This window comes from Lathamus discolor, chromosome 5 (genome assembly GCF_037157495.1).
Source record: "Lathamus discolor isolate bLatDis1 chromosome 5, bLatDis1.hap1, whole genome shotgun sequence".
NCBI classification, from domain to species: domain Eukaryota; kingdom Metazoa; phylum Chordata; class Aves; order Psittaciformes; family Psittacidae; genus Lathamus; species Lathamus discolor.
Window position 1 is genome coordinate 19,562,458 of NC_088888.1, and position 18,698 is coordinate 19,581,155.

At 47.9% G+C, this 18,698-nt stretch overlaps 1 protein-coding gene across 5 annotated transcripts in view; it reads right to left on the reverse strand.

The window, feature by feature from the left end:
• Nucleotides 1–253: 253 nt before the first annotated feature.
• The window catches only part of MDGA1 (MAM domain containing glycosylphosphatidylinositol anchor 1), a 154,783-nt gene continuing 136,338 nt past the window's right edge, over nt 254–18,698 (reverse strand). For 2 of the 5 annotated variants that reach the window (XM_065680013.1, XM_065680016.1), the window contains exons 16-18: nt 7,215–7,345; nt 6,159–6,267; nt 254–4,249 (exon numbers count right to left, since the gene is read on the reverse strand). In XM_065680013.1, coding sequence (XP_065536085.1) covers nt 4,158–4,249; nt 6,159–6,267; nt 7,215–7,345 — 332 coding nt within the window. In that variant the 3' untranslated portion in view covers nt 254–4,157. Of the gene's footprint in view, nt 4,250–5,975; nt 6,074–6,158; nt 6,268–7,214; nt 7,346–18,698 lie in introns of all 5 variants that reach the window. The other 3 variants (XM_065680017.1, XM_065680014.1, XM_065680015.1) reach the window with 3 other exon arrangements.

The window sequence follows — 18,698 nt, forward strand, 5'->3', positions numbered from 1 at the left end:
CACTCCCATACGGCTGGGAAGAGTTGCACTCGGGCGTTCCAAATTACTTAACTCCAGATCAAATGAAACATATTAGTTCCATTGCTTTCCAGTGGCTGATCTATGTGGAAGAAAAGCAGTCTATTACCGGTACCAGGCAGGAGCTGCTTTTCAGAGCAAGGGGGAGGAATTGATGTTCACATGGTTAAAAGCCATGGATTAAAGTCCTGCTGATGACCTGTTATTTGGACTCGCATTGAACTGTGGAAAATCATAATTAAAAAAGTATATATTTCAGAATACAATGAACTACAAAAAGAGCTTTCAAATGGAAGTTTCTTTGTAAGCCCAACTTGAAACTACACAGTAGCATTCACTACTTCTAATATCTACAACTTATACCCAGGAGCCTGCACACTCACATATTTTCTGGTTTATACCCTGGAAAACAAAAAAACCAAAATGAGTATATATTGGCTAACACCCACAGAGCATTCTTCCTAATGTATTTCCACAACTACCAAGCAGAAGTCTCCTTGTAAATAAAAGCAGTCTCTTAAATTTATATTGCACTTTTCTTCCGCAGCGACTTTCATACTATGTACAGGAATAATCTCCACCACCACTGAAATGCAGCCACTTCTGGAGTGGAATAAAGCAGCAATTTGACAGGCACAGAACAACATAAAACACCAGGAAGAGAAATATAATGTTGGGACTGCAGCAGATATTTAAGAAGACAGTATGTAATTAAGTTCAAGGATCATAATTTAGCCAGAGCATTGTGAAAAGTGTGAGGAGATTTAATTACAAGGGGTAAGGAGCATGGCTTTATATCTCACCTGGGATTCATTACCACTGCAAGGAGAATTGCCCCATCAAGCACGGGGGAGTAAACCACAAATACCACTGTCCTCAGAGGTGAGGGACACTGTCTCTCCCCCATCATTGCACAACTTCTCATCCTTGCTGCTCAAGTGCCTCTTTCCTCTGCTACACTCTCTTAGCACATCTGTCAGGGAAATGAGGTCCTTCCTTTTGTCCTCAGATCTTCTGAGAAGCTGAGGCACTTGGGTTAATGACTTCCCCCCAAACTTACCACCAGCTGCTTTCTAGCCAGAGATGAAGGAGCAGAGGTCTAAGCAGGAAGGGGCTCCCTGAGACTTTACTGAAGCTGATGGGCCCATGCCTGACAGCAGGAAAGGGCTTCACTGCTGGCTGGGGCCATCTGCTTGTTCTCATCTGCCCTGGACCCAACTGCCCCTGTGCCGTGGGTTGGCTTAGTGAGGCACTTACATCCTTCCTTGCAGGAGCTGGCAGCAGGGCACGGACACCCTCCCTGCAGGTGTCCCTTTCTGAAAACATGGTGCCCCTTGGCCAATGCTTGCCTCACAGATAATGTTTTGTCTGTGATCTGAGCCTTCAGGCTGCACCTCCACAGCCCCACAGCCCCTCTGCTGCCCACTAGACATCAACAAAACATGCTTGTACCACCCTGGCTAAGCAGCCAGTAGAAGCAAAGCCACAAGGGTCTCTGCCTCAGAGCCTAGAAGGTGAAATGGTTGCCCTGGGCTACCTCTTACTGATGGGGAAATGTTCCTGTCTCCACCTTCTGCCCTAGAATCAACAACATAGCACAAATGTTTTGCCACTGACAGATCAGGAGCTATCATGAAGCATCCAAGCACCATTTCTCCTAGGAATGAAAGTAGACTTTTCAGGAGTGGGGTGATGATTTCTGGCCTACAACAAACATGTAGAAAAGGACAGAACTGAAAGAACTCAGCTAAAAGATGATGGTGGCACTGGCTGCCCATGAAAATGGCAACAGACAGCAAGAAGCAGAATTGTTGCTGACACTCACAGCATCCCACAACGCTGCCTGGCCCTGGGACACAGCTACAGGTCTCCTGGTCAAATATGCAGTGTGATTGAGGTCTGAGTTCTGGAGGGAAGAGTGGAGACAAGAAAGACAAAGTCCTCATCCTCAGAAGTGGAGAAAAGCAACAGGAGCAAGGGAGACCTATATCACCCCCTCTCACTGTCTTGCGAGGCCTCCTGTGAAGGAGGTCCCCTTTTCCCTCAGAGCTGATGCCCTTTCTCTCTTCAGTGGTGTCTAGGGAGCATCAGTGCAGATGAATGCCCTTCCAGGAGCTGGAGAGTGATGGGTTTCAAAACTTCAAACTGGATCTCTTGGGAATTAAACAAGAGCTTTCCTCCCCCATCAGTAGAAGAAATGGGGCAACAGCTGTTGCTGGAAGCTGAGCAATGCAGGGGACAGCTAATACATTCAGGCGACTTTAGACAGAGTCGGTTCAGAGAAGCTGATATATTAATCAGAAATGGGTAAGGAGCCATGGGTACTGGGAGCTCTGGTGAGTGAAAGAGCTAGCTCATCATGTATCTATGGTTAACCCAGGTATGGAGTTTGAATGGGCTGTCCTTTAGGGGGAAGATTCCCACTTACTGAACTGCCAGAGTGGCTAGTAAAGCCCGATTCACAGCCTTGTGGGGCTAACTCTGCCCTGTGCATGGAGGTAATTCATGCTCAGAGCTGCTCCCAGTTGCAACAAGGCAATCACAGCTCCCACTTGGCCTGTGTAGGGCAGTCCCTTCTCCTGCGGGGTGCATCTGTATCTGAGGTCAGGCCAGACCTGCTGCAAGTCTGCAGCAGAGAGAGACACCAACTTTAACCTTTCATGATGCCAACAGGAATAAGTTGATTTTCCCTCATCCCTGTTCCCCTGTTTCTTAGTTCAGCACAAGCCTCTCTTTTGGGTCAAGCTTCCTGCCTCCATCCTTCCTGCCTCCAGCTTTCAGCTCCTCTACCCACTGCTTTGGCAGTGGAAGCTGAGTGCCTGAGAGGCTGCATGTGCTGACAAAATCCAGCCACCTTTTCCCTGAGCAGCAATGCTGTTGCCACCCTTTGCCCACCTGCAGCTAATGCACTGTGTGTGCAAAAAGGCCTCAGAAGGTGAGAGGGCAGTACTGGAGCTGCCTGCACTGATGGCCATGGGGCTGGGGCATGGGCACAGGACCTGCTGTCTGGCTGAAGGTTTATGTGCCTGACTCTTCCCATAATTCAAAACGCTTGAGATGGGGGAAGTTAAGTGATGGAACAAAAGACCAAAATAAATAGGTAACAAAAGACAGGCAGAGAAGCAATCCTGGGCTTAGGGCTGAGGTGATTGTCATCCCAACATTCACAAGGGGAAGCCAGTGTGGAATGCTCTCCCCTTCCCACTCCACGCTGCCCCAACCCTCAGTCCAACAGAGACACATTTCTGTCTGCAGCTCAGATCTGCTCTCATAGTTTCTCCACCCAGCAAGAGTGCTGAGAGAGAGTAAGAGACACTCAGAAGCCAGTGCTGCAGCCGGATCCAGCCGGAACTTCTCCACCACTCAGCATGGTCCATGTGATGAGTCTCTTCCTGCTCCATCTTCTTCAGGCTGGTGGGTGAGAAGCACGGAGTGGTGGGGAAAGGCCAAAGCAAACCACACAGGGGGCAATTAAACACACGAGAGCCTGGTAGATGAGGATGGATGGCGACACGGAAGCACGTGCGGTGCGAGGCAAGATGCTCTGGCCACCGGCACCACGGGCGGCTGCTGCCCCACTGTCAAGGCCGGCAGCGGGGCAGCCCAAGCCAGTGGGAAAGCATGGGGAGACAAGGGGAGTGCTGCGGTGTATCATCCACTAAGCTGTGGGCTCTGCAGTAAAGAAGGTAACTGTTCTGGTAGAAATTTGTGCTTTAATATATTTTTGTTTGTTTGTTTAAAACAAGTTCCCACTTCCCTGAGGAAGCCCTGTCCAACATTCCCAAGGAAACATGGGGGTGTTTGTTTTCCTCCTTCATTTGATCTTCACATTTCTTCATTCCTATTTTTTGTCTTTCCTTCTTTTCTGTGTATTTCTGTTTCTTTCCTTCTCTCTCTCGCGCACGTGCTTTTAAAAAGCATTTGTCTTTATTTCTATATTTTGTTCTAGACATTATGACTTTCTCAAGGAGTGCTCCAGTTCTGACCCAGATCCCTTCGCATGGTCATGCCTGTCAAGTCTTTGGTAACATATGGACACTTTGGTGTGCCAGTGAGGAGGGGAGGAAGAGGAGCAGAGGTGGCTGAGTAGGAAAGGAGCAGGAATGTCTTGGTCCGAAGACAGGAGCGCTCTCTTGCCATCATCTGAGCAGCACATAAAGGAAGAAAGTCAATGGGCCACAAAGACAAGGGCTGTGCAGGGCCGGGACACCGCTTCCTGGAAGAGCAACTGCTGCCAGTCGAGAAGAGAGAAAAAGAATTAGTGATGGGACGGATCCAAAGCTCATCAAACAAGTCAACACAGAGCAGTGTCTGCCTCTCCTCCCACCCTGAACCACAGAGCACCTCCCACATATATTGAAAGGTCTTTCCAGCCTTCCCTGGGCATTCTCAAGGCTTCCCAAAACTATTTCTCTTCCAGCTTGGGAGAAAAGGTTGAGTCTTGGTTGCTTCTGCCATCTAACCATCCTTTCTTTCCCAGAAGATTCAACTTGAGTCAAACAAAACGTTCCGCTTGTGTTTTGGTTACAGTGTGGCCATCCTAGGCTGAAACAGGTCTTTACCTGAACCTGAAATTTCAAAATTCTGATTTTTTTAATGTTTTGTTTTCCCCTTCATCTTTGGAGTTAAGAAAGTTGACAAAAATTCCTCCACAAGGCTCTTTTCCTTCAAAAATAAATAGGACAAATTGAACCTTGCTCAGAAGTGCCTGTCTGGCTCTGGTTTTCGCACTCTGAGCATCTGGTGTCCTGCCCACATGAGGCATGTTACTGGGGGCACAGGCAGGACCAAGGTATGAAGCACACCAGTGATTTCTGCCCAAGGACTAATGCTTAGATACTGCTATGCACCTTGCTGTGGCTTCAGCCTATGGTGCACCTCAGTGAGGGTGGGATTATCCCTGGTTCTGCAATGCCTGCACCAGGATGATGTGGATGGACTGGAAAGGGGCAGGTGGGATTTAGCTGAAGCATCTGCCCTGGTTTTGGATAGGACACAGTTAATTTTCTTCCTAGTAGCTGGTGCAGTGCTGTGATTTGGCTCTAGTCTAAGAACAATGCTGATAACACACTGATGTTTTAGTTGTTGCTAAGTAGCACTTACCCTGATCAAGGATTTTTCAGTCTCATGCTCTGCCAGTGAGGAGGGCATGAGAAGCCAGGAGGGAGCACAGCCAGAACACCTGACCCAAACTATCCAAAGTGGTACCCCATACCACAGCACGTCATGCCCAGTATGTGAATGGGGGGAGTCACCCGGAAGGGACTGATCACTGCTCATGTTGGGCTGGGTATCGGTCGGTGGGTGGTGCGCAATCATATTGTGCATCATTGCTGTTTATTGTTTCTTTTTTCCTTTTCCCTTTAATTTCGTATTCTCTCACCTTGTTATTTCCCTTATCATTATTATTAGTAGTCTTATATTGTACTTTCGTTATTAAACTGCTTGTATTTCAACCTGCTGGTTTTACATTCTTCTGATTATTCTCCTCCTCCTTTCAGGAGGGGAGAAGAGGGTGTGAGCAAGCGGCTGCATGGTGCTAGTTACTGGCTGGGTTTAAACCATGGCACACTCACTGTCAGGATTGGAAAGGAAGTGATATACATCTCATGTAGCTTGCTCCCATCTTTCAAGGGCAATACCCTGCCTGGCTGTGTCTCCCTGCTCAGAGTGCAATGGGAAGAAGTCCAGCCCTCCCCGGCTCCAGGCCCAAAAAGGCATTTTTTTTTCCTGGAGAAGGACTGACTCAAGGCTAGAGCCTGCAGAATGTCTTTCCCTTTGGAAAGCTCCCATTCCTAGGGTTTCCAGGAAATGAGACACTACAGAAACCTTCAGCTGGTGCTGGGTTGGGGATGACACCTCCAACCTAACGAACAGGGGTAGACTTCAACACGCTGGTGTCTGGCAGCACAGTCCCTACAAGATCTGGTTGCTCCTCTCAGCTCTTCCTAATTCACAGCTGTAAAGAACAAGTTTAAGGGTCTGACACCCCTCTGCTGACTTCTGCTGATGGAGTCAACGTTCTTTTTGAGTCCCACCAATACGTCAATGTGCTCTGAAATTAGCTGTGCATCCCCAGCATATGTGTTCACATATGCACTCCCACCGACTTGGCTCCTCTGAGGCATGCACACTCTCACCCTTATTCGGTCCAATTGGCTTCCTTGGGCAGTCCCCCTTTTTCAGAGTGACATCATCGATGGCAATGTCCCCCTCATAGCTTGTGCCCCGGACACCTTCGAAGATGATCTGCAAGCAGAGCATGGGACAGACCCCAGTGTGAGGCTGCTGTTGTGGAGGACCTTTCCTGTGCTGTGGGGCTCTGCAGAGGTGAGCAGGGCACAGACCAGGTCTTACCAGGTCCCCAAGTTTATGATTCTTTCCTGTTTCTCCAGTAGTCATAGGATCTGAAGAGATAGACTGCACTGCTGACAGGACCAACCCCTGTGTGCTGAGTGTGGAGTAATAAATGAGCATGTAGAGCTGTGCTATATTAAGGGTGCTGCACTAACTAATCAACCAGTACTGAACAGCTCTTGCAAGAGTTACTATATTATTATTATTATTTTAAAGTACTTAAAACCATGCTGGGCATTTTGCCACAGTGCTACAACTTAGCAGCTTGCACAGGCCCAGCTCTCACAAACAACCCTACAACAGCAAAGTAGCATGTTGGGCAAAAACATCAGCACTAAAACATCCAGTAATGAAGCAGCCCACTTCCCGAGTACACATAAGGCACTTGATGAGCAGACACAGATTGCCACATTCATATTCACAAGGTCCTAAACCAGGGTGATAACGGGAGTGTGCTCTTGCAGCACATAGCAGAAGAAACTTCTAATGCTCAAAGTCACTTTACACCAACAGGCCAGCACCAACAGAGCTGTCACAGACCTGGTGCCAGAAGGAGCTCTTTGACAAGCAGTTTCCAGACCAGCAATAATAATAAAATTTATAGTGCCAAACTGATGCTTGCACATAACAACATTGAGTGGCTTCAGCAAGAAGTGGATTTGATTTATGTGCATCCACCAAGCTTTTACCTTGCCCCAGCGACTCTGCAGGTGGAGAGTTCCCAGTGTCCAACCAGCCCCTGTGCCATGAGGCAGATCTCTGCTGGAAAGTCTCCTGCAGCCCATGGCACATGGACAGGACAGGCAGCACGTGGCTCCTTGGCTGTGGACCTGACTTACCTGGAAGGGCCCGGGTGGGTTGATGGGCACGTGTGCTTGCTGCCACATGTTCCCTCTGTTCCCACTGAGTGACCAGACCTGGGTGTCGATGGCTCGCTTGTTCCGCACACGAACCAGCAGGTTCAAGGAGCCTGTAAGAGAGGAACCAGGCGCTGGTGTGCGCAACCCTGCCTACTGGGCTGGCACAGCTCTGGGGCTCAGCCCTGAACCACAGCTGTATGCTCAGAAACAGTCTGCAGAGCCCCAGCAGTAACCTCTTCAGGGAGACAGCTGTCTCCTGGGTTGATGGGCAAGTGCCACTGGCAATGCTTCATCCATCTGGGCTACCCAAGGGAGGACAAAGACCCAGATGAACACAGAGAAGACAGGACGAGGAAGAAGCAGTCTGCAGCATGGCTGGGTTGGCACAAGAACAGGGTGGCAGAAACGTTAGCTGTGAGGGACCTCCAGAGGCATCCCATCCAACCACCTGCTTGAAGCTGTCTCCAGCTCTACATGAGCATATCATGGCTTTGTCTGGTCACATCTTGAAATCTCCTGAGGAAATCAGTGCTGGGGGGCATTGCCTGTACCACACTGCCTGTACCATACCCACCTTTTCAGAGGGACACAACCTTCTCAATCAACAGACTTCCCAGTTCTTTCAAGCAAAGCAACTCCCAAAAGGTTTTGTCTGCCATTAAACCAAAACCAAAACCAATAAATCTCAAAGCATTTCCAGTTCTCACTTTGAAAACAGTGTCACAGCCCCCTACACCCCACTCACAAATGAAACTATCTCAATTTGTCTTCCTGCAGCATCTTCTTAGCTGGCTTTTTATTTATTTATTTTCTTTGTCTCAGTGAAAAGCCATTTTTAATCACTCACTCGGGGTTAAAACACTTTTTTATCTTTTTTTTTTCAATTCAGCTGGTAAACCAAAAAATCAATCAATCAATCAATCAATCAATCAATCAATCACAATTCTAGTCATGCTGTTTCTGTTCTCCATAGACAGACATCTGAGAGCAGAGAGGCAATAATAACCCTTATTTATATGTCCATAGTCTGTCTGCACTTGGGATGCTGCACTCTGCCCAGGTATGCCCTACTGAGAGGCAGAAGTGAAAGGTCAGGAGAAGAGGCAGGGAAAGAGACTTTCCTGTATAAGGTCCCTTCTACATGATCCCCTGAAATTCTTTGTTCTTGGCACATCACTGTGTGAAGGACAGGGACCTGGAAGTGTCCCCGTCCAGTATTTGGCTGTCGGAAAGTAAGAGATACATCACAGGGACTTCAGAGGTACATAATAAAGATGATGAAATGTTTAGATTCTGAATGGCTGACTTACAGTAAAAGGTTAAAAGAATGAAATATGCATGTAATTTAGTGAACGGATGAAACAGTGCATGTTGTGCCTGGAAATATTCACAAGTGTTAGCAACAAGTCAAGCTGAGAAAACTAGATGAAGGCCTGATGGGACATGGAGAGTTTACCCAATTCCCTTCCCTGGTGGCACCCATTTTGGGATACACACCACAACCCAAGACAAACGAGTGAAGTAATTTGTTTCTCTCTCTTTTGAGGTCACTGGCACTGCACGACCCTGGGGAGACAGAAATAACTGGGTGGGATCTCCCTCCTTGAAGCGCAGTGCCAAGGATGAGAAGTCACTATGGGAGCCTCCAGCGAAACCAGCTTTGAGCTGTTGGTTTCTTAGTGTTTGCCCTGCCCTTTAGGAGCTAACTACAAGGGAAAGTCTGTTTAAGAATTATACCTAGTCCTCACAGAGGCCCTTGGCCAAACTCATGGTCCATGCAGGAACTACATAAACCTATAGATCAATATCAATGCAGGGAAGCTAATTACAGACACCAGAGCTGATGAGGATGGGGAATTGAGAGTGAATGAAGAATTATTATGAAGCTGCTAGCAAATAAGCATTAAAACTAACTGTTGTCTATTCTACCCTCATGTGGGGACTTGCAGGTAAGATCTGCCACTCAAAAGCCTGGGCAGCACTGGGACAAATCAGGCAGCAAATGAACTTTGATGCACTGGGAAAAAAAGTCAAGGTGAGATAGAAAGAGACCGAGGGAAGCATCTGGAATGCAAATTAGTACCCCCAAAGCACTGGCTGTGAATGACTGGCCTAAACCCAAACCAAGCCTGAGCATATCCTGGCTGACAGTCACATGTCCTTGCAGCATCAGGAAAAATATTTCAACCTTTTGGCCCCTGAATTCCCTAATAGAACAATACCGAATTTTAGCAGACATTCTTCAGATGGTTTGCAACTGGAAAAGAAGCTCCCTTACCTTCCCACAGCATGCAGCATCTCACTACCCCTGTCTACGCAAGGAAAACTGAAGGTCAAACCAGATGAACAGCATGTCCCTATCTTGCAAATCAGAGTTGTGAAGGGGAGTCAGATCTCACAGCCATACCTGCAATCCCTGATAAATCACAGAGCCTCCCTGAGGCTGGGAAAGAACCATAACACCTTCCTTTCCCAGCAATGATGTCCCTGGGAATGTGCTTCCGAAGGCATGGCAGAGACTCCAAGAGATGGAACTAAAGAGGGATGAAGCTTCTATCCCATCTGAGCTGTGTCCAGAGTGTTGTAGATGTTAAAGATTAAGCAGATCTTCTAATTTATTCCCTTCTACCACATGTCAGTCTGCCACAAGCTACCAGCCAAGTTTAAGGTCATGTAGCCGGTAATTGGGATACCTGGAAATGAACCTTCAGGTCTGAGCTCCAGGCAGATCCATGAAACATTTTAGTCCTGGACTACAGAAATCTCCAAATCACCTTTCCAGTTGCTCAGAGCTTCTTTTTCTCCATTTTTCACTCTTGTTCCAAAAGCCAATTGTGTGATGGAACGAGTGCTGCAGAGCTCTGTATTTTCCAAGGGAAAACTCTGGGCTCAGCCCACTGCCTTAAAATCAAATGTTGTTCCAGGAACCCACTTACAGACATGAAAATCCATGGATTAAGTCCCAGGCTAAAAAGGGAAGTGAAGCCTATGTAAATATTGACATCCGTAGCTCCTGATCTTGGTGAATTCACACCTGCCCACACTTACCTCTGTGCAATCTGCCAATACCTATCTCATACCTTATTAACCATATTTACTTCCCGTGTAGCTTCCAGCATGTCTCACAAGTTCAGACCAAACCAGCCACCTGATGCTTGTAAGGTGCCCCTCCTAAAGCACAGACTACATATCAAAATCCCACTTTGCAGGAGGTGGCCAGTGCATGGTCCACACATGTGTGGGATGTGAGAAACTCATTCACAGCTCTGAAGTGACTTGCCACACGAACCTTAGTAAACTGCTTTTACCTACTTGTGTCTGCTGACATAATACGATGATGATAATCAAGGACAGTAACACCCACTCACTTCGGGGGGAACTCAGGAACACAGCAAATATTTTACGAGACCTGAGTGAGAAGACACTAGAGAACAGAAGTGCCTGAGCTCATCTGCCTTTCCAATGGTCACAAACTAAAGATGAACCAAAGTGGGACCTGCTTACCCACCCCTATGCCTCCACCAGCAGAGGTGTAAAAGGCCGATCTGGGATGTTCTTCAGCACTCTTGCAGCCCCCCGTTTTGCTTGATTTTATACTAAAATCATACCTAGTTTCCAGTATCAGAGTCCAAATCCAATTGGCCAGTTTTGTTATATATTCCTGTCATTATCACCCCTTCCCCATCTTCCCCATCTGGCATTTCCTAAGGGCACCTGCTGGTGAGGCACACACAAAGACAGGCCATCTATCAGCTGCTAAATCTCTCCAGCTGACCAGAGAGAGACAAACACAAGGGAAATCCCAGGACACCAGCAGCCCTGTTGCAACCTGTCCCCATACAAGGCAATCTTTGCATTTGTCTTGTAATCTGTATTATTCCTTCCTCCTAATCAAAAGGTAGAATAAAGGCCAGTGACGAGCGATGAGGAATCAATTACAGGGAGAGTGAGCTGTACCTTCTGTTGGCTGCCTTTAAGACCAGAGCTGGCATTTCAAAAGAGTGGCACTCACACAAAAGAGCACCAGCTGGGCTGCCAGATAGAGTAGCCCAAGGGATGCCTTTAAATGTTACCTTCCACAACAAGAAAAGGTTGTCTCTCAGTTTCCAGGGGATGTGGACTTCACTGTTCTATTGAATAGTGGTGTAGATCCGGAACAGCCAGCACAGGCAGGACTGGGAGGGAGGTCTTTACAGGGTCTATAAAGGCAGGGCCATGGGCACAGTCTTTGTGGGATGGCAGGGAAGATAGAGGTTTCCATGGGGCAGCTGTTGGGGATTAATGCTGGGTGATAGGATGGGGAAAGTCTGCGGCACAGCTCAGTATATGCAGCAACAGCCGAAAGCAGGCAGCCAGAGGGCTAGGAAGCAAAGAGAATTAGACACTGTATGCTGAGAGATGGGGTGCTCTGCCAAGTGCAGCATAGCTCCATGGGGTGGTACGGAAGGCTGTCGGGATCCACAGGTGGGAGGTGGGCTGGCTGCAGGCTTGCATGCAGCCTGGTCTCACTGTAACTCCCTGCTGTGGTCCTGCAGGATCCCTGCTCCAGCACATGGGGGATCTCAGGAGATCAGCTATCCATGAGTAGTCCTATTTGCAGCCTTGATTTGGTTTGGCACCCAACTAGGAATACAGGGCTGAAAGTCCCTGTGGAAATTCCCATGGCATTTCAACTGCTGGCAAGACAGACTGAGATAAGAAGAAACTGATCAATGGCAAGAGATGTCCAGTGGATGGAGAGAGATTATACACTGTGGAGAGGACTCAGACCCTGTATAGCCTGGCAGATTCACTTGCAGACCCAGCACAAAGGCTAAAACCAAGCCAGGGAGTGAAAAATCTCTCTTACCTTTCTAACAGGGGCTCTGAGCATTTCCTTAAGTGGAGTTTAGTGTTACCACCACTGATCACAAACTTAAAGTCCAAAGCTTAGTGCAGGCAAATCTCAGGAGTGATTGACAGTCCCCAGAAAGAATCTATTACTGTTCATAATCTCCACAACAAACACAGGTCCCTTTCCCTATCTCATTTAAACTGACGTTAATGGATCACAGTCAGTGTCAGGCTGGTCTCAGTTACGGTACTGTGGGAGAAAGCTACTGCTCTGAGAGCTAGAAAGCAGAGGGTGGAAAAACAATTGTAGCACAGATGGAGATGGAGCTTGTACTGACTCATAATTTCTAGGAATGTAAGTTGTCTTTGTGCCATGTTAGGATGTATTTACTTTTTCACAGTCTCTAAGGATGCTTCGTACATTACATATGTGGAGTAAGACAATTAAAGCCTCTTGGCTGCTTTCCACTCCTGATTAGAGAGAACTTTATCTTTACATGTCTTTAACTGACCTCAGCTTGGTGTGGAGGCTCCAGGCACAGGGTCACTACACAGACCCCTTCCTGCAGCCACCACTTCAGCAATTTCAAAGCAACCGGGGTTCAGACAGCTTATCAATAGTGAGAAGATGGAGTCTCGGCCAGAGTTTGGAAAGCACCACTGTCCCACCTCTACTCATCCCCACTGGCTTTAGAGAGGCACAGAGCACATTCAGTGCTGTGCTGCAGGCCAACTAATTGCTATGGGACACTCTTTTTGCTTTGTTACGGTGGGGAGGCTATAGTGAAAGGGATCAAGGGAATCAAAGCCTCCAAGTCCCCTGCTGTGGCTGGGACTTTCTGGGGATATGAACAGCAATACGGGAAGTTTTGATTGGCAATGCTTCCCCTACAGCAAACCTGTGAAAATTACTTGTATCTTGCTACAGGGAATTTTCTTTGGATTTTACTGTGGATTTAAAAAAATCAAAGAACCACACACATTTCCACCCGTGACCTCCTAAACCACCATCAAACGAGGATGGGCTTGGAGCAATATCCCCTGACATGGTAAAGCCAATTGCACACATTGATCTATGATCCATCACTATGGATCTGACCTGTCTTGCATGCATATGAATTTTGGGCTGGAGGAAATGGACCAGCAGAGAAGTAGCAACACTGCACTGTAAAGAGGCAAAGTGGACGTGCAGCTGGACCCCTGGGGGAGACGTGCTGGGCAGTGGGACCTGGGGCATGCAGGCAGTGTGGTAAATGCAATGGTATGGTCAGTCTGCCTTGTGACAAGTGCTAATGGGCGGAAGGCAGGCCAGCTACAGCTACAGCTCCTTCTCCCCAGCATATCCCCACCTGTCTGTGTACATAGAGAGCAGATGGTGATATGGTAGGAGCAGACTTGCAATGGAACTATGCTTGAGCTCCTTTGCTCATTTGAACCACGGTCTAATTAGAGAAAGTGTTGGCATAGAAAGATGAATGATACAAGACTTCCATTTTTGATGTTGTTTGTATAGAACTAAATTCTGCTACCCCTTTTCATGGTAAATTCCCTCAGAGGCTGTTTGTGACCAGTAACAGGCTTTCTTTGTGTGGACAATAGGACGTGGTTTAAGGAATTAAGAAAAGGGAGGAAAAAAATCTCCATGCTCCATAGCACTAAATTTATGCTCCCCAGAAGAATAAAGGCCTACCCAATATGCAGCCAGTGCAGAGTAGAAGGAGAGTACAGAATCTGGCAATTAAAAGACAAGACTTGGGAGTCCTCGGGCTTTTTGCCAACTTCATGTCTGATTCATTATGCCATCTTGCTTAATCACATCCCAGACTGTGTCCTTCCCTACAGGACAGATGGGGTGCCTGGCTCCCACTCCCAAGCCCAGCTGTGTTTTCACAGCCCCTGAATGCAGCCGCAGGCAGCAGCTCTCTTCCCATGTGCCAGCTCGCCATGCTGCTGTGCTGCACAAGGCCTGCCCCTGGCGAGCACAGGAGCTATCATGGAATTTCATCAGGCTAGAAGGAAGCTCCCTCTGCCTATTGCCTCGGAGCTATGGTCCCACTTGCTTTCAGTCCAGACACTCAGACTAAAAGTGACCATGTCCTCAAGTTTCCCCACAGCTCTCGGAGATCACCTGCCCTCTGTAGGCAAAGGGAGGCTAGCAGGCAGGATGGTGCCTACCACTGTCTCAGCTGGATGTGTGCTTATTTACCGCCCAGAGAAGCCGAAAGCAAACAGCATCGTGAGCTTAGTGAGTCTCCAACCACCTGCCCTCCAGCGTGCGTCCCCTTTTGTTGTCAAGCCTGGCATGGAGAATGTGCACCCCGCTTCTCCAGAGCTTGTTCTTCCCAGCCCCAGCTCAGCGGACACAAATGCTTCCCCAGAGAGGTGGTCACTGACCCACATCTATGGGACTGGGAAGCACCCAGTAATCTCAGGGGCAAGGATGGAAGGACTTTGTTGTGTATCCCCTGCTTTCTTACTGAGCAGGATGGTGCTTGTGCTGCCTTCCTGGTCTCTCTGCCTGCTACCAGTACCAAATGTGCTGCCAAGCCCCCTTCCTACACAGTGATGCTCCATCACAAAATGGAGATTCCCCCATGTTTCATCCTGCCTTGCTACAGCCCCCTCCATGCTGGTATATGCAGCATGCTGTGAAAAGGCACTGTCTGGATGCAGGGAAGCTCCCATTTGCTCTGTGTCCTCTGTGCCACAGTAATTCATGCTAACGCTCCAGCTCCTTGCGTGACTGCCTCCATAACCGCTGTGTGTAATAACTTACAACATCTATGTCTACACACCTCTCTTCACAGAGATTCTTTCTCCTGAGATTTCTCACTCTTCAGGAAATACCACCAGCGCCAAAAGGGGGGAATTTGCATTACAAGAAAATCCATATATATTTGTCAGAATTGTCTCCTGATATTTTATACTCCAGACTTGCCTCAACAGTTTGTTTTTATCCAGAGATCCTTGTAAAAGCTGGCGATGTGAAACCTTAGAGACTTCCCCACCTAAGAAAGAGAGGATGTAACTGTAGAAAGAAGTCCTCCTGGACATTTTGAACAGAACTCCATCTGTACAAATTGAGAACAACCCTTTACCCTAAGGGGTACCTCCTTTTTTCTAGGCCTTGCCCTTTGGCTCCTAGCAAGGATCCTCCATACAAATACACACAAAGGAATATCGCTGGCCTGAAGGCATGGAGCAGGATGAGATATATCCTGATCTCAGTGCAGATGTGCAGCTCCTCTTCTATACGTTCAGCCCTAAATAAGGAGTTATGACCTTTCCATAGCCACTGCTTCTACCTATGTAGCCAAGAGCCTGTCCTTGCCATCTGGGAGCTCTCCAAGCAAGCCTGCAATGATACGACTTACGTAAATGCACAGCAGGCAGAAATAGATCCTTCCCAGACAGCAGTGTTGCGTTCCTTGCTGAGCTTGAATAGATAAACTAGACAGTTGGATCAAATCTTTGGTTTTGTCTGCTTAACAAGAAAAAAACTCTCATCAGTGAAATTCTGTTGGGAGGGAAGATGAATTAAAGGTACAAACTCTGAACAAGGAGAGCTGGCTGTAGTAGCAGAAGGAAACATGATTTTAGCAGAGCAAGGAGAAAGTATATTTCAGGCGTAAGTTCAGAGTCGGTCTCTTATCAGGGCCACGGCTGTGTAAGAGCCCAGCACTGTCTCTGGGCTCTGGCTGCTCACCGCTGCTGCATCCATGACAGTGTTGGGATTTGCCAATGGGGATGCACCTACAAAGCCCTGACTCCTGCCCAGCACAATGTGGGCAGCTTCTGCACGCAGGAAAACAGCCCAGCCCTGCTGCTTTCACTGTGACCCTAATCCTCCCAAACATGGCACCATCTCTCCCTTAATTTAATGAGCAACTCTTTCTGCACCATTTCTGGTGGGTGCATGGGGCAGGTGGAAAGAAGGCATGCGAATTTGCCTTTACTGGGCATGTAATGGCGAAAGGGGCTGGCCACAGCTTCAGCTGCCAGCAAAACCACGTTTACAGGGGCTTGCTATGTCCAGACAGGACTCCAAAAGAGGTCCAGAGGGTGATTCTGTTTGGTCAGACTCCAGCTTGTTCTAAGTTGGAAGACAACCAGTGTTGGTCTTTGTCAGACACACCAGCTTTTCTCTTCTCAGCCTCCATCACTCACTGCTCTCCTAAAGTTGAGCACTGTAGACTGGAGCATCTAAATTAATCTCAGCCCCCAGAATGGACTGTCTGGATTATGGTCCTACATTTCTACAGAGGGCGGATGCCAAACCATTATTTCTCATTACAAAGACCAAATCTAAGGCAGGGCTTGAGTCCCACTCTGATAAAGCAGCTGTGAAGAGCCTCCACAGGCAGCAGTGCTGGCCAGATGAACAGCATCATTGCACTTGCTCTGTGCCTCAAGCAAGTGAGCTGCAGCAGCCCCATCTTTCCTCCCCTCTAACGTTTTCTGGAACCAAGCAGTTTGAAGGCAGCCAGGCAGCTTCTTCCCTCTTAGTGTACCTGATGGACCCCAGAAGTGCTGGGTACTAACTTAGGGAGGAAAGGCCAACCTGGAGGAATGTAGCAAGAAGAAGACCATGTTTAGGCAACTTTTCTCACCAGTTTTGCAGACTCAGGAAGCCATTGGTGTGAACTATAGCTGCTGTGGGGTCTGCTTGCTCCTTGTTCACAGTCTGATTTGTGGCATGCCCAGATGCCTCCAGGTAATTGCTCTCTCTTCTCCCAGCTTTGATAAGGGACCCTTTCATCTTTGCCACCAGAGACAGCTGGGTCCTCTGTGCAATGCATGTGCTCAGCTCTCAGACCGAAGAGCACACAGTATGCTCAGTGCTCTCAGATGAGCTGAAATAGAAATCTGCTTCATAGACACTGCCAGGTTTAAAAGAGCATAACAGGCAGACAAGTGGAGTCTGCCTGCTTCCCTTCTGTGGGCAAGCTTTGCAAAGACCTCAGACAGAGAGGAGGGAGCCTCCCAGAGCCCCCAGATACAAGTTCTGTGTGTGGGAGTGTTCCTGACAAAAATCCTGCAGAAGCACTGTAGTTATGCTGTGGAAGTCTTTGCCTGTCTCTTCTATATCCCTATTAACAACCTATTCCCCCATCGTCACCTAGTCTGTGGTCTCTTAGTCCCAGGAGCCAAACACAGGGCAGCTGCATGGCTGCAGGGCTTGGAGCAGATGGGCTGTTTTAGTGCGATGCTGAAGCCAGCAATACAGCAGGAATGAGCAGCTGAGATCACATATTCTTCCTGCTGAAGACATCACTCAAAATCTGTTCTCTGGCCTCCTCCTCTGCCTCACCCGAAGAGCAGTGAGAGGTGAATGTTTCAGGCCCAGGGAGTGGTTCGCTGAAGGAAGGCTGTTAGAGTAGGCTGTTGCCAGCTTTGGGGCAGGATGCATTACAGCAAGACACTCCTTTCCCATTGTATGCCTGGCTGTACTTTCACCAGGAAATTTCCATGGGACTGGCTGATGCAGTGAGACTCTCAATCTGGATCTGCAAACTCCAACTCAAGTGCTGGGGTGCCTATCATCCCTGAAGAACTCTCTCTGGGAGAGGCAGTCACTCCTGGCAGTAATGGTGACGACTGACACTTGTTGAGCACTTTTTGATTTTCTGGGAAGCATTTCAATACATGTTACAAAATCATGTCTTGTTAAAGTTCAAGACTGGGATGGCTGCACAGATAACGCAAGATACTTGTGCATTCTGCCCCCTCAGCCTTTATCTTGTAAGAGCATCCAAGGTGTCTCCAGGTGTGCACCTGGAATGACTTCAGTTTCCACATGGCACTGGTGAAATAGTTAATGGTCCATGGAGAGAACAGAGAAGTGACCTGGGAGTGCTACATGAGTAGCTGGATATGCACTGAGAGCTCCTGTTTCCTCTTGAGTATCTGTTAAGTTTTGTATCTAACAGTTTCAGGGTCTGAATAATTGATGCTACACCGGATGTCTCAGGAGATGATCAGGGAGATGATCAGGTTGCAATATATCTTTACAGCTACTCAGCGCTGGACAAGAAGGCTGATTCTGGGAGCCAAGTCTGAATGGAAAGGTGCTTGATGGAGAGCCTGGAGGAAGGCAGAGGGGATCATACCAGCTTCTCACCTGATGAGTAACAGCGACTCAAATCAGGTGAGCAAGGGTAAAGATGATCTGCAGGGATTCAAGGCATCTGCGAGTGAATTGGTGCCAGCAATCTGTGCCCCTGACAACCTTCCCAACAAATTCTGCAGCAGGGATGTGGTCAAGGTACTAGGCAAAATGATTGAATCAACATGAAGATGTTATTTGTGGAATAAAAATAACATATAGCCAGTCCACATCTGAATACCTTTTCTTCCTCTCTCTGTCTTCTTCAGCTTCACATGACAAGCTCTTTGGCTTAGGGATGATTCAGTCCCACCTCTGCAAGCTGTATTAAGCATGGCATTGATGGTCTTTGTAAGTAAACATCCAGTAAGGGTGTAAACACATAGTCTTTACTGAGTTTCAGCAAGAGTAACTGAAGGAGTTCTCTGCCCTTGGTTATGCAGAAAGTTTGATTAGGTGATGTATTGGTCCCACCTGGTCTTAGTAATCTTTAAATCTATGATTCTAATCCAAAGTTCACTTAA